This window comes from Serinus canaria, chromosome 2 (assembly GCF_022539315.1).
Source record: "Serinus canaria isolate serCan28SL12 chromosome 2, serCan2020, whole genome shotgun sequence".
Classification (NCBI taxonomy): Eukaryota; Metazoa; Chordata; class Aves; order Passeriformes; family Fringillidae; genus Serinus; species Serinus canaria.
Genome location: NC_066315.1, coordinates 115965023 through 115981475, shown reverse-complemented (window position 1 = coordinate 115981475; position 16453 = coordinate 115965023). Strand labels below are relative to the sequence as shown.

Below are 16453 nucleotides of genomic sequence, written 5' to 3'. Positions count from 1 at the left end.
CAGCCCGCTCCCTCGCCCGGGGCCCGGGAGGGCGCTCAGGGGTTAAGCCCCGCGGGGGCGGGGGCAGCCCGGCCGGGCTCCGCCGCCGCGCTCCCCTCAATGGGCCGGGGCCGGCGGCGGGGCTGAGCTCGGCCGTGCCGCGGGGATGTCGCAGGTTCCGCCGGGCGCGGTGCTGCTCAATGACTTGCCCGACCACTCTCCGCAGGTGCGCGGCGCCGTGTCCGAGCTGCGGCGGCGGGCGGAGGCAGAGCCCGGCCAGCGCTGGCCGCAGCCCCTCTCCGATGCCTTCCTGGTGCGGTTCCTGCGCGCCCGAGACTTCCACCTGGACCTGGCCTGGAGGGTGAGGAGCGGCGGTGGCAGGTCCCGGTGCCCGGGGACGGGAGCAGCCGGGCTCGGGCTGTGGCTGCGGGGACGGGCTGTGGGGTGGCTCCGTGCCCTGCGCTGCCCGGGTCGGGCGAGGCCGAGCGCGGAGTTCCAGGGTGTAGCTGATTGCTTGTCACGCGTGTCTTCGGCGCGGCACAGATCTGTGGGCGGGGTGGCGGCTGCCTCAGCGCGCTATCGGGGTGGTTACACTCAGGCTGTGGTAACTGCAGTACAGTCACTCGCCTATACAGTGAGCGTGGTAAGGTCACAGCTCCGATTAGGAAACAGTACCCTTCAAAGGACATCCTTGTCATGATTATCAGGCTCAGGTTACTAGCAGACGTACTCGTTTCACTACAGACTTATAATGACCCTAAAACTATGAGTAAAAACTTCTTTTTGCTTGGAGTTTAGTCTTTCACAGCACTCCTTGCAGGCTTTGGTAAGTCATGGTACTTTCCCGGCTCTTTGTATGCCTTTTTGCCACAGAGCACGCATATTTTTAATATCCAAAGGCACAGATTGTTATCACTTTGTTATTTTTTTTAATGGAAGATTGATAACCATTAAACCTTTGGAACAGAAAGTATTTCCAAATCCTCCCAGGGCAAAAGCTTTGATTCACATGTGCCAACTGAAAGCTGTGTTTCCATGGAATTTTATGTTGTTTACACTGCATTGCCCAACAGACTTCACCTTTTGGTTTCTTCACCTGTTAGTTTCTGACTTCTCTGGACTGTAGATTTTCCAAGTTTACTCACCATAAGAGATGACTGTTTGCATATGGATGTATTGCAGGATCAAGGTAGCTAAAAAAGGAAATAGAGAAATTAAATTATGCCCTTAATCATAAATACCTTTAAAATTTGTATTTTTGTTCTTTTCTTTTGACTCATGGCATTTGCACCATAGCTTTAAACCTTTCCTCCTCAACAGAAGAATCAATGAGTCAAGTCCGATTCCTTTGGGTTTTATGTATCTTACTTTTACTTGAAGTTCATGAGATTGTTTAAATCAAAGTTGTGCAGTAGCCATTGTAGGACCATGGGTGTTTTTCTTTCAAGACAAAAGCCATTTTATTTTCCTGTGTTCCTTGGTTCCAAAATGCTTGAAGGGCTTAATGAGGACATATGGACTCTTGAATATCCACTCCTAATTGCATTGTAATTGGTTGTTACTGGTAATCCTAGAGACAGGATGGTTGCACTTCTGAATTTGGCCTGTATGTTTTTGCACTTTGATGGGATTGTGAGGTGTGTTAGGTAGGTAGGACTAATCTTTGGGAGTGTGGAATCTAGACTAGGTTTAGAGATGGGAGTCTATGAAGTAGCAAATTTCCTATGTTTCTCTTGGGAATCAGCCCTCAACACTGGGATCCTGCTTTGAAAAAGTTCTCTTTTTAAACCTCTAGATTTTCTGGGTCTCCACAGGCAGCTAAGTTTCTGAATTTCAAACCTTCCTTTGAATTAAGAGATTCAGATGTTCCAAACCAACCTGTGTTTAATGTTTCTCTCTAGAATTTCAGTCCTCCAAGTGCTATAGCCACTTGCACCTAATCTACATACTGGCTGACACTGTTTTCTAGAATACTTCTCTTACAGTAAGGAAAGAATAACAGAAGTACCTTTTTTTTTTCCCTCCCACAGGAATGTGTTTATTGCAATTGGTATATCAAGGCCAAAGAGAACTATTGTGCAAAAATCTCTTGTGGTCCCAAGTTGTATATTCATCTAACCCAAGTGTGACTTCACACAGAAGTTATGTTAGTATTTCACCCTGGGCAGAGCCGTCCTGCCATCAGTCCTGAGAGTGGCTCTTCCCTCTTGTCCTTTTTGATGTTGCCTCCTGGTCTGGAGTTCAGGCCAATAAGATTCTCTTTGCCCACTGGGCTTCCATGTACTACTATATTGTACTACTATATAGTATTTGTAGAGCAGCTGAGGGATAATCAAAGTTAATGGCCCTGTCAATGCATATAAGCAAAGGTTGTCCAGCGTCTTAGTATGTGCTTATACTTAGCCTTAACTATGAATCAAGAGTCTGGCACCTGACCAGACTGTTTTATTGATGCATTTCTGGTTAATAATTGACACAGATTTATCTGACGCCCATTATAAACATTTGGAAATGCTTCAGAAAAGAATAATCAGGTAGATTGTATCAAGACATTCCTTTCTAAATCCTTTATGGTGACTCATAACAGCATTTTTTTCCATTTTTCCAATGGCAATTCCAGACTTGCTTTTGATGATATATTGATGTCTCTCATGCTAGAAGAAAACCCAGCACTGAAACAGGTATCTGGAATTGAAGGACTTGAAGAAGAGACAAAACTGTCTTAATTTCTTGAAGACAGTGATCACTCAGTTAAGCTCAGTAACAGACTATTCTCACAGAATCACAGAATATATTGAGTTGGAAGGGACCTGCAGGGATCATTCAAGATCAGCTCCTGGCCCTGTACAGACACCCAGTCAGAGAGTCACACCGTGTGCCCGAGAGCATTGTCCAAATGCTTCTTGAACTCTGTCAGGTTTGGGGCTGTGACCACTTCCCTGGAGAGCCTATTCCAGTGCCCAACCACCCTCTGGGTGAAGAACTTTTTTCTAACACCCAGCCTAAACTCCCCCTGACACAGCTTCAGGCTATTCCCTCATGTTTTGTCACTGGTCACCTCAGAGGTCAGTGTCTGCCTTTTTGAATGTACTAACTATGTGTGTATGTTTGACTTTGCTGTTATCACCAAAAACACTGTCACTTGGATTCACTAGTGATCTGGGAAATCTGGAGAACTAGCATCTCCTTTTGGACATAAATGTTTCTTCCTGTTTTATTATGCATTACATCCTATAACTCTTGTATAGGACTGACTCTCAGTGACTTTGGAATGCTGTCTTTTTGCACCTGAAATAGATTATACTTTGGAGAACAGAAGAAAAATGTTTGGCATTGAAACTCTATGCAAAGGGTTTTCATAACATTCTATTATAAGCACCATTTTGTGGCACTGAAAACTCTCTAGGATCATTTTAGGAGTTCTGGTTGATACCAAGGTATATAGGCAGACTTTTATTTTGCATTTGACTTACAGAGGAATGAGCATTTCCTTGTGCATTCTGACTATGCTGTGCAAGAAGTGTTGTTTTCTGTAGTGTCAAACACACTGCTGAGTCTCAGACATTATCTCTGAGGATCTTCACATCATTCAAACATAAATGCTAAGTTGAAATCCGTTACTTGGCTGCTTTTCTTCCATTAGTACCAAGGAATTCCTTGAAAAGGATGGAAGAACCCTTATTAGCTCTCTGAGCTGGCTCTTGAGGAAACACAAATCAGTCAGCCAGGCTTCCCTTTGTGCTAAGTCAGCACGTGCCAGTCTTTTTCCAGTGACAAGGAAGTAATGCATGAAGAATTAAGAAAGTTCTGTGTCTCTATAAAATATTTTAAATTCTTTGCCTGTGTATACTGTATGTTTAAATTCTGGGTACATTTGTACACACACATATAAAAGAAATATAAAATACATATGCTCAAAGGTTTATATTCTGAAATTTGAGCTGTGGTTTCTCCTGCAAAGAATTCCAGTGAAAAACTTTTTTTTCCCCAAGCATTGTGTGCATTTTTACAACTTCTGACAAAACAGAGGCCTAATTCTGCCTATCATCCACGGTAATGTAGCTAAATAGTTATTAATCAAGAAAAGTATCATTAATTTACTTATCCAGATGCATTTGTTTCTCTAACAAGCACAATGTTTCCTAGTTCTTTTGCTTCCAAGTAAAGTACCAAGTTCACTTTGGTTTGTAGAACCTGAATCTTGGTTTAATTGATAACTTTGTAATCTCTGATGTTCAGAAATCTGGAACTATCCCCAGCAGACATCAGGGGAAAAAACTTCTTAATTAATGCTGAACTACAGACACTGGAGTTTTTCATCCAGCTTTCCCCCCCTTTATCAAGTTATCTTGCATCTATTTTGAGATGCTGAGCAGAGGCTATGTAGGTTATTCCATTTGTAAACACAGATAATTATACATTGAGATGTTTTTCTTGTGTCATTAAGTGCATGAGCCATTTTTTATACTGGGTAATGAATGTGTCTATTTTTCCTGAGATTAGGTTGTTTCATCTATATCCAAGCTGATTGTTATATTCAACATTTACGTTTTACCCTACTGAAAAGGAATCTTACTTGAAAAAAAAATTACATTAATTTCTGTGCTTAAACAGTGTAAAACTAGAAAACCTCTAAACCACTGCAAGTGTTTGAATTCCTTTACATGTTTAGGAATTACTCCTTTAAGTGGCCATGTGAGACTTGACTGTGTCCAGCTGTAAGAGAGGGGTTGCTTACATAAATAAAAATTTACAGAATGTCTGCCAAAACTAGCTGTAGATTCTGTGGAAGATTCTCTAACACTGACTTTTACTTCAGACCTAAATTATTTTAGGCAATTGGATTAGGTTTTCAAAATCTTAGAACTCTTCAGCACTTTGTGACTTTCTTGCCAAGGAAAGTATGATTTAGGCTTAGCCAAGTTACTGTCTGAAAGGTTCACCACTTAACTTGTGTCATGGAAAGTGTCAGGAGTATTCCAACCATGTATTTTCTCTTTAATGGGTTTGCAAATAGGTTCACTATGCCTTCTGTAAGGATCTTGAGTGCATCACAAGGTGAAAATACCACTCTCTTTCTTATTAAGTCCAAGAACTTAAATCCTTGTTTCCAACTTGGAAAATGTAAATATCATGAAAATGAGGAACTATCTGTATTGACTAGACAGGATTATTTAGGGTATTGAATTAATGTGTCATTTTTATTCTTAGAGAATAAAAATGACACATTAGTTTTGGCAGGGAGTTCTTCAAAGAGGTGTTTAAAATATATATCTTCATGACGTTGTGGTGCTACAGATTTTAGAAGAAAACTGACAAATTACAAACTGACAGATGTTTGCATAGTTGTTTTCAGAGTGGTTTTGTATTTTGCTGCTATTTCAGAGTCTGTTTTGGAAAGAGCAAGGAAGAATACATGTTGACATTGCTGTCTGGCCCAAACAGTTGGGATTGCTCAAGCAGTGCCCTTTGCAGACAGTCAAGTACTGACAGAGATGGTCAGAGTACCTCAACAGGCCTATCCTTGCAATTGTAGTGAGCTTCTGTCCCAGAAATCAACTTACTTTCCCTACTTCCTTCCTCTTTCCTTCACCTGGTTTGTTTGTTAGTTTTAAAATTAACCTAGGCTAAAACTGATTGAATGCAGTCAAGGGACTTCTGATAAAATTCTCCTAATGGTTAAATGTTTCTTTCTATGGTGATGGTTTAGGATGAGGCTTTTATCTGTTTTCTTTCACTGCCAAATCAACTGGGATTCTAACACGGTCTATTTTTTTTTTTTTTAATCTAAATATGTATTTATAAGCTCTATTTCCATTAAAAATACAGCTAATTTCTAATCAGTGTAATATGTATTATTATGTAAATTTTTCTGATAAACAATAATGTTTTATAAATAGTTTCCTCATGGCAATTCATTTGAGAGACCTTCAAAATCATTCAACCTTAATTTGAGCAGAACAGCATTAAGCTGAAGAAAAAGTATGTTTTATGTAAAATATACAAGAGGCTTAAAAATAGAGGGAAGGGTAGGAGATAAGACTAATTATCTGACAAGAGCATGCTGTGAGCTACAGGATGCTGAGTTCCAGGTCTCCCTCTAAGAATCTGTAGGGATTAATTCAATTTTACTCAAATTCTTTCTGATCATTCTTCTAATGAAAATACTGTAGAAAATTATGTTTGCATAGATACAAGAAAATTTTAATTTTTTTACAGTTATATTCTATTAGCTGGACCTGACAGCACTCTTAACTTTAATATTTCTGTTGTAAAATACAGAGTAATTGAGAAAAAAATAATTTCTGTTAATACAAATTGTAGGAAATAAAAGACTTTTGATTGATGCTTCCAGTGTACTGAACACACTTAATTTGTGAAACTGTGCTGAGGATCAGATTGGGTTTTCCTGTTTGATGAAATATAGAAGCAATTTTAAAAGCTAGGCTGTGCATGCCACCATTAAGATTTAAAGCTACATTTTGGCTTGCTGAGAAAAAAGGTACTGAAAAATTCTGGTTCTCTTAGCTACTTTGAAGGTCTTGGGTTAGACCTCTAAGTCATAGCCATTGAGGAAATTAAAACAAAATATGAATTACTTGTAATAGCTATCTCTCTGCTTTCCGAACTTAGTGATAACTATAGCAGAGGTAAATTTTAGTTGATGAGCAGAGAGGAAGCATTTTAGAAGACAGTCTTGCATAGCTTTCTACTTATGCTCAATGTCTTAAATAAATTTTAGTTGCAGGCCATAGTTCCTTTTCCCCACAACCACTTAGTTAGTATTAAAGGAGATACAATAATTAGACTTGGAAGTTAAAACTACTGCATTGGCAACCTAATTTTTCACGTTTTATCTCTAAGAGGACCTTTCACAATGCTGCCTGTAATTCCTCAACACAGATGTTACCTCATGAAGGAACACCTTTAATTGCCTCTTCTTTAGCATTAGTCCATGGCCTTTCAACACACAGTTCCTCCTGTGCCTTAGAAATGCTGGTTATGGGCTGCCTCCCAGCCTTGGGAACCAGGCTCACCAAGTCCTGGCAACAGACAGGATCTCTGTTTTAACCTGACAGGATCTCATTAGTTCTATTCTGTGGGAGGGAAATCGTCAAATGTGTAATGGACCCACTAAAGTGTTGTATTTTCTCATTTCAGAGGGGTAGAAGGGACCTCAAAAATGTTTTTGGGTATGCTGACGAGCATACCTGTTTCAAATAGTAAACTGCAATTATTGATGTAAAAAATAGTGTAAAAAAATTGGGAAGGAGTGAGTGAGTGAGTGAGTGAGTGAGTGAGTGAGTGAGTGAAGGAGAATGTTCCTCCATAAAATTTTGCACGTCTAAATTTTAAAAAATCCTGAATGAGTCTGATGCAGTAGCAAAACAAACAATCCTGAAGGTAACCTGAGCAGAAAAAATATGGGAATTAGATGCATTTTACATAGAAATTACAGGCTTATTGTACATTCAGTTTTCTTTCTGACACAAAATAATAACTGCAGTTCATTAATGATTTGACTGGGTACTAAATTCATCATGGCAATTTACTCACTTACTTGATCCAGTATAGCAACCTTCTGTTTCTAGGAGTGATTTGATCAAAATATACAATTAAACTATAGCTAATTAATGAATTAAACCTGACTGTGGCCACATTTGGAAAGCATATTTTTAACTGTGCTCTCCCTATAATAGCTGATGCTTACCTGACATCCACATAATTTTTTTTCCAGTTATTGAAGAATTATCAGAAGTGGAGAATTGAATGCCCAGAAATAAGTGCAGATTTACAACCATCTTCTGTTCTTGGTCTTTTGCAAGCTGGCTATCATGGAGTCCTAAGGTCAAGAGACCCACATGGAAGCAAAGTTCTAATATACAGAATTGGTGAGTGACAAAATTCCTTGGAACAGTTTCACACCTGATTCTGACACTGAAGTTTTTGGGCTTTGTTCTCTTGCTTTGTTTTGTTTTGCAGTTTGTTTATTTTTTTTAATTATCACCATTTTAGCAGCAAACCAAAAAATTTTATGGGTACAACTGCAGGGGTTGATAAAACTAGATCAAATCAGAATATCTTAACTAGAAAGGTTATATATTTATGTTCCTTGCTCAAAATGCATTTACATTAATATAAAGGTGAATTTAATGGGCTATAACAATTAAATCATTTTACTTATCTATTGGTATGGCTAAAGCTGTACAATCCCTTATGAAGAACCCGATTTTCTTTTTAGTGAGATTCTTGTTGCATCAAAAGAATCTTGAAGTTTAAAAATGGTAAGATTATGTGGGTTTTTTTGGCTCTGAGTGCCCAAAAATCATTTGACTTCATGTAAATTGTCAAAGCCATGGGCTAAGACTGTGGTACTGGTGCAGATGCAGCACAGAGTAGGGAGAACACAAACAAAGGTGTACACCTTATCATGTATCAACATTCAGTTTATGCTGGGATGAGCAGTTCACCAGGCTTTCATTGTTTACTTGTAGCCAAAGAGCCCTAGCAAACAATACTTGGAAAATGCTTGATGCACCTCCTAAAAATATTTTCAAAAAGTACATAGTTAAATGGACACCATGTCTCTTTATGCTTGTTTTGGACAGAGGCTCTATTTTTGACAACTTTCAAAGAACTCTCGTATTATCATCTGGTCTAGTAGGCAGTTGTGCCCTCTAAAGCTTTCATCTAGAGCTAAGGCTCATCCCATGCAATTTTTTGCTCAGGCCTCAGAAAAAAAATAAGTGAGATTCACTGAGTTGTGCCAGAAAATTACAGTGCTGAAAAGCAATTATATTAATTGATTGGACTGATGATCTGCAGCTTCTGCTAGCATGAGTGACCTTGTACTGGGTCTATGGCCATAGGTAGAACATGCTACATTATGTGGTACCATCCACTAAAAGAGCATCAAAGATGAATGAGAGAGCAGGTACACAAATTAACTTATGCACTGGAAAAACAGTTTATTTCAGGAACTTTGTTCTTGCTGATTAATTCTTAATTCTTGCTCCTGAGAAGCACATTAGAAGCCATAGGAAGAAAAAGTGCAGGTGTATGGGGTTTTCTCATGATAATGCAGGGTAATCTATCTTCTCCTCAGGACAATGGGATCCCAGTTTATTTACAGCATATGAAGTGTTTCGTGTAAGTCTCATCACATCTGAACTCATTGTAAAGGAGATCGAGACTCAGCGAAATGGAGTCAAGGCCATCTTTGACCTTCAAGGGTGGAGATTTGCTCATGCTTTTCAAATCAGTCCAGCAGTGGCCAAAAAAATAGCTGCTGTTCTCACAGTAAGTATGACATAATGCTTTATGCAGCTTCATTACTATGACTTCCAATTTTTCATCTCTTCCAAGCTATAGTAAATTTTCATTCTGTAGGCATTCTCAGACTATGCAACTTAGAAGAACAAAATCCTTAATCAACTACAAGTTGTGCTTGATTTTACCTTAATTTTATTCTTCTATACCAGTAAATACCCTCTGAATTCTGTTATTTTATAAGAACTCCATCAACCTGTTACAACACAAGAATTTCATGACTGGAGGAGCAGATGAAGCCCTGTTTTGGAAGGATTTCTATTTGTTATCCTGTTTCATCTCTTCTCCTCCATTCTTTTGTATACTATCTCAATATTTAAAGCATTTATTCCTGTCTCAGAGAATATTAAAAATAGCATGCACTGTGAGCAATTAAGAGCAAGACACTCCTAACTAGTTATAAGTATGGATGATGCTTATGTGATCTTCCATCTGCTAACAACAGAATGTATAACATTGATGATCTGCTTGCTTTCTTCCCCAAAACATCAGCATTGTTTTGTGCAAGTCACTGTTACCTCACCTCCTGTTTTTCATAAAACTTCTCAGGACTTTACTGTCTTTAAGGCTTATTCCTTTCTGGCATATTCAGTTGAACTTTGCCACTGGATTTGAGAGAAAAAAAAAAAAGAAAAAAGGGGACAGAGAACTGACAGGCAAGCTACAGTGTAGTCCTATAATCTTATTTTCCTTTAGAAGTTATGTTGAAAGTCAGTAATCATAAAACTGTTAGCCTGTGATGTGGAAATGAGCCAGGGAGATAATCTCTTGCTCTGATTCGGTAAGGTTCATATCTGAGATTCAATCAAAGCTTAGTCATTGAATTAATATCATCAGAACTTCAGATGTTCTTCCTTTCTGATATCTACTGTAAAACTTTATTGAAACCATTAGGTGTTCCCAACTTTGCACATCTAGAATGAGAACTCCTGGTGTTATGCAGTCTTGGGCCAGTTCTCATGAAAACAGGGCTAGAGAGACTGTTTTGGTTGATCTCTGAGGTAGTAAACATATTACTGGTAAGTTTTTTAACCTTGAAATAGAGCAGAAAGGAAGCAGAACAGGATTTGCAAGTGCATCTAAAGGTTTCAATTCATTATCTCAAAGCAGGAAATTCTTTGACTATGATGTTTCCATCTTGGCCTATTTTTGATTTTTTCAATGTTTTTCAAACTTCTAAATTCTTATTCTAGCAATGGAAAAGAAAAATCAAAAATTGTGTGTTTCCAGTGTTCTTTTCTAAGAAGGAAAAGAATTTTAATTTTTTTTTTGTCCCCTGATTCCTTTCCTCACTTCTAACTGGGTTTGTAAATTTTATCCAGAGATTATATTAGTGTTGTTCAATATCATATAATCATAGAATATGTTAAGTTGAAAGGGACTCATCAGAATCATCAAGACCAACTCCTGACTCTATGCAGGACACCCCAGGAGACACACCCATGTGGCTGAGAGCATTGTCCAAACACTTCTTGAACTCTTGGTCAGGCTTGGAGCTGTGACCACTTCCCTGGGGAGCCTGTTCCAGTGCTCAACCACCCTCTGGGTTAAAAACTTTTTCCTTTATCCAATATAAGCCTCCTCTGACACAACTTCAGTCCATTCCCTTAGGTCTTGTCTCTGGTCAGGAAAGTGAAGAAATCTTCCCTTCCTCTTCCCCTCACAAGGAAATTGCAGGCTGTGATGAGGTTTCTCCTCAGTCTCCTTTTCTCCAGGCTGAACAGACCAAGTGACCTCAGCCACTCCTCACACTACTTCACTACTTCCCCCCTCCGACTCTTCAGCATCCTCCTGGCCCTCATTTGAAGCTCTCTAATAGCTTAATGTATTTTTTATATTTTGGTGCCCAAAACTGCACACAGTATTCAAGGTGAGGCTGCCCCAGTGCAGAGCAGAGCAGGACAATCCCCTCCCTTGCCTGGCTGGAGATGCTGTGCCTGATGACCCCCAGGACATGCTTAATGCACTCCAGAATATGCTTATAAGTAAAAGTTAAGAAACCTTGGTTTTAACCCAGTATTTTACTCAATAAATGTGTCTTGCAAATTACTATACTGTATCAAGAAACAGAAGTTAATGGAAAGGAAGTATGTACTAAGGAATGGAAAGCATAGTATGGATAATAGTGATATTATCTTGAAAAATCTGTTTTGTGGCAGAAAATTGTTTTGTGAAAATCATGATAGTAGACTTTAAGTATATGATAACCCATAATAACATTAAGTGAAGATACAAGCTGATAATTTTAAGGTCTTTAACCTACATTATATCTAGAAGGATTGGCACTAAAGAAATGTGTTAGCTTTGTGTTTTTTCCTTCCTTAGAACTATTGAACTAGTGAGGAGATAGGTTTGTGAGAAGTACCATTTTTATGAGCAGAAAACATCTCAGAGGTAGTATCAGGTGGGATGTGAAGGGAAGCTGTACTTTCCCCATTGCACAAAGCTTGTTTTGAGCACTGACATATTATCTTTTAAATTTCAAAGATCTGGAACTTTTAAATGAATGCAAGTAGAATCCAAGCTGTTTTATATTATAAAGGCTGAATAGCAGCCTTTTAAATTTTAAAAATTTCATCAAAACAGTAATCTTGTTGTAAAGCTGAACTTCTGTCTTGGCCAAATTTCTAGTAATTTCAAGGCTTATCTCTAAATTATAAATATAACTTATTTAACTTAAAGTTAGTATTTTCAATAGTTTTTATATATTTATGCATTATCCTTCAGGCTGTAAATTGCCAATCAAAGCACATATCTAGATAGCATTTTGTAAATTAGTAGCAGAATCTTGTGAAAAATTGTACTTTAGAAGAAAGGCTGAGCACAAAGTTTGTGTACAATATTTATGTGCAATTTGGTGATGGTTTTCTCTTTTGTTTTTCTGTTTGTTTTTAATATTCAATCTCACCTCCTACTGAGATGAAAAAAATGGTGAGATTTTTCCCTCTAATGGGAGGAACAAGATATGATTTTTCTAAATGTTGTTCTTAATTTACACTGCTAGAAAATGCAGGAATTGGCAAGGTCATAAGAAACACTTTAACCTATGGACCAGACAGTTTTTACAGGCCTGTGCTTAGTAATAGAGATGTTTCAATAATGTTTTCTTTTTCTTATTCTGTTTTCCATGTATGCTGACAGGATTCCTTTCCACTGAAAGTTCGAGGTATCCACTTGATTAATGAGCCTTTATTCTTCCACCCAGTCTTCGCTCTAATTAAGCCTTTTCTCACTGAAAAAATAAAGCAACGGGTGAGTGCACACAAATATTTCTTTCTGCCACAAAACCCTTATATGACAATCTGCAGCACTTTCCTTAGGCTCTGTTACTCCTGAGTACTGAAGAGCATAAATCATTTTTGTTTGTTAATGCCAGACAGACCTCCAGAATCTAACAGTAAAGCATTTGCAGTTATTATTGACATGAGTGTCGCAAGTGGTGCTGTTATCACTACTCTGAAGAGAAAACAAAGTGACACAAAGTTTTTAAATAATTTGCTTGAGGTCACATAACAATTCTTCTGCAGAACTAAAAAAAAATAGGTCCTGGATTTCCCAGCACTCTGCATATAAATGATAGTGAAAAATGATCACTGAGCAGTGTGTGGTGGTCCAAGCTGTGCAGAATTATTAGAAGGCAACTGTTTATCTCTGACAGACCTCCAGAGGCATTTATGCATTAAAAATTGGTCAGACCTAATTTCTAAGTTTTTTTCCAAATAGCTCCTTAGTTGCTTTAAATAGTTTTGCAGTTAGAGATCTGCAAATAGATTTGTATTTGGATGCAAAAGCATGCCAAGGACTATGGTTTGTTGCAGCATAGAAAGATATTGGAGTTTTCAGCTGGCACAAAAGTGAAGTGGTGACAGCAGGACTAAGGTACAAAATAAGCAGCCCTGCCTATTGTTGCTCTGATTCTGAAGCCTCCTTTTCTCAGCACATGGATTTTGGTTATTTGCACTTGCCAGTGCATGCCAAGACAGTAAATCCTAGAAAAGTATCAGACTGGAAGTAATGAACAAGGTTTCAAAATAGCTACAATAGAGCAAGAGGAGAAGAACCAAACCTACAGTACTGAAAGAATTAAAGTGCAGAAGTAGTCCAGAATCCAATTCCAGTTGGAACTGAAAGATAAGGACTGATATATAGATTCTGTTGAGTATCTTCCTTGACACCTGTCTTAACCTACATACATACTACATAATCTTGTTTTTAAATACATGTGGCAGGACCAGATAGTAATGGCCATGAGCCAGACAGGGCTCTTTTCTTGGAAATGACTGAAGGACAAGTACAAGATATCATGACAAAACAGTATTCCCATGGTTTAGGTTAGTTTAGCAGCTTGGATGTAGTGTGTACTTTCACCAGCTTTGCTAAACCAGTCTGGAACAAGTGTGTAGTTTTGGGTCCTGTGCTTAAAGCTACATAAAATACAGTTCTCAGGTTGTAGTTCATCCTTCACCAGCCTTCAGCTTCAGAGGAGGACAGAGTTTGAGTACCTAGGGGAAACTCACAAGGGTAGTTCCACCTTTTAAGGAATTAATTATGAACAAATACACATATTTAGTTAAATCAAGCTGGTGGGTTCAGCTCTTGCATTGAGATGCTTTGCTGCCTGTTCTCACTCAATAGTCTAGCATTCATACCCAAGTAAATGCTTTTCATATTTTGGTTTAGGTGTACATGCATGGGAATAACTACTTGCAGACTCTGACCGAACACTTCCCTGTCAGCATTCTCCCACAGGAATATGGGGGGGAGGAAGTCTCCATTGAAGAGCTGGCCAAGGAATGGACTGACTTCATAATGGCATCTTCAGATTATCTTCAGAGCATTTCTCTGGTTGCCTAGGAATAACCTTAATACAGTATTTTATCAGTTCTTGAACACTAGAATTGGAAATAAATGTAATATGAAAATTTCCATTGTGAATGAAACCAGTATGTCTTTGCAGGGCACTCACTGAATGTTATATTGGCTGCACTTCTGTACTAACTGGAGTCTATCAGTTTCTATGTTAGAAGAGATTAATGAATTCTACATGTTTGTCACACTGTTATTGAGTAACTTGTATGCCAGAAAGCTGAAGAGCATTGGATATCAGATTGATACTGCTGCTGTTAGGTCTTTGGAGACAACTCATCTGTAATAATGTAGTCCAGAACCTTACACTTAGCTCTTTATCTTGGCTTGTCAAGACAATACAAAACAAAGAATAGACTGTGAATAGGGTAGTTTGTTGCAGAAATAAGACTACAGGGCTAATTTGCAAGGACTGAAGAAGCTGCTTTTTGGATTGATTCTCAGGGAAAAAAAAATGCTGTTTTGATAGTTTGTATCAAATTGAAAATGGGTCAGCAATAATGAGACATTTGCGTTACTCTTTGTGCTGCTTGTGCCGCTTCCCTTTTTGTCCTAATTAACAGAATAATCTTCAAGTCTTATAGAAAAACACCACGTACGTATTCTTCAAAGGACAGTGTGAATCAGAGGAAGGAACTGGTAAAAGAGTCATAACAACCTTGAAAATTCTTATTTTCTTTCTTCAACGTGATAATGTCTGTGGACAACTATAGGTAACTCAGATTATTATCCTTTAATCCCTAATGTAGAGAACTACAGAGGTCAAAAGTTTTCAGCTGTTTGCATTATCTGCTTGTTTCAGGGGGTAAAGTAGGTTAAGTAATTTTATTTTCAGTACAGTAACTGTTCTTAACTCTTTTTTGCATAAGCACTATGTATTTAAGCATTCCATATTAATTTTCCTATTAATAAATCCATAAAAATGCTTTTATCTCAGGTAGCTAGAAATTATAACTTCAGTTATTTTGCAATCTTTAGGACATTGGAATATTGGTATATAGGTGTAGGGAACAGAAATGAAACTATACTATTATATCAGAAATGCCTTACTTTAGATTATGATTAGTAAGGCATTATTGCAAGAGTCATTGGAAACTATTTTTATTAGCAAGAGGAACATCTGTGAAAAACCCCTTAGAGTTCTTGTGGGTTGTAGTTTCTTCTGCTGTGGTAAGATCAATGCCAGAAATTCTTTCAAAACTGACAACAACTTCTTTTTTATTTTTTTCTTCCAATTTCCAAATTTCTTGAAGTGCCTTTTCATTTTTCTCTTTCAAAATATTTTTGATATGGGGCCTAAATTTAAAGAAACCTGATTGAGATATGAGTATATTAAAATATATTTCATACATATTTCTTTTTCTCAGGTTTTGTGATACTATTTTGTGATACACTGTTTTGTGATACAAAAGCTCCTTAAATAGAGGAGTTCAATGAACTGCAAATTCTTCTTTATAAGAAAATAGACCAAGTAGTCAGCTATCTGGCAATTGTTCAAGTGTGTAACTCAAGTTCCAAGTAATTTACCAGTTGGAGATCCAAAGCTATTGTTTTAATATTACAGTCCTTCAATTTTAATCTGTGAATGTAAACTGCACAAAGGAATGAACCAAGTTTCAGTGAACAAGGAAATTAAAACTTTTCCTATGAAACCAATCTCTGAATGCTACTGGTTTATGTAGCAGAAACCTCATTTGATTGCATATGTATATGCATATTTAGCTAGGGCTTTTTGATCTTTATTTGGAGTTCACCGGCTCTATGAATATAAAGTCCTAAATGTCTTCAAAGATACCCTGATCCTGTTAGTAAGTGATAGCATATTTGCATAACTCAGCAGTTAGAGAACTGAGTGCAGTTATTTTTTTCCTGAACTGTTAATTATTTTTTAATGTTTACATATTATATAGGAGGTGGGAACTCATAATTGCTATTGCTGCTAATAATAAGGAAACAATATAATTGGAACATTTACATAATGAGTAGTGAAGATATTGGTATGATGTGCAGTGGTGTTGCAGCTTTGAGCAGTAGCCATGAAACAAAGATCTCTAAGTGCATTATTCTTTATAAACATCAGTAGTGCCTCTAAAAAAATAAAAGTTCCTGTTAAACGGTACAAATATAATTTACTACTGACTGTAAGCACGATGTAATGCACAATTTTTAATCTTTTCGTCTGTTTTTAATGTATTAACATATGTTTTAATTAATAAACCCTTCCTGGTTGACCCAGCCTCGTCTGTCACGGGTACGAGCGTGGCTGTCGCAGGGAAGG

General features: G+C 37.8%; 1 protein-coding gene across 1 annotated transcript; it reads left to right on the top strand.

The window, feature by feature from the left end:
• The first annotated feature begins 77 nt into the window (after positions 1 to 77).
• On the top strand, positions 78 to 16406 carry TTPA (alpha tocopherol transfer protein). Its single transcript, XM_009085793.4, has 5 exons — positions 78 to 340; positions 7718 to 7871; positions 9086 to 9279; positions 12451 to 12561; positions 13990 to 16406. The coding sequence occupies exons 1-5, from the start codon at positions 146 to 148 to the stop codon at positions 14161 to 14163; spliced, it is 828 nt and encodes a 275-aa protein (XP_009084041.1). The 5' UTR covers positions 78 to 145; the 3' UTR covers positions 14164 to 16406.
• Positions 16407 to 16453: the final 47 nt, after the last annotated feature.

Excerpts from the sequence above, each read along its gene's own strand:
- TTPA (XM_009085793.4), top strand. The coding sequence starts at position 146 with ATGTCGCAGGTTCCGCCGGGCGCGGTGCTGCTCAATGACTTGCCCGAC. Across the intron at positions 341-7,717 it reads ACCTGGACCTGGCCTGGAGG|TTATTGAAGAATTATCAGAA; the intron begins GTGAGGAGCGGC and ends TTTTTTTTCCAG. Across the intron at positions 7,872-9,085 it reads AGTTCTAATATACAGAATTG|GACAATGGGATCCCAGTTTA; the intron begins GTGAGTGACAAA and ends TCTTCTCCTCAG.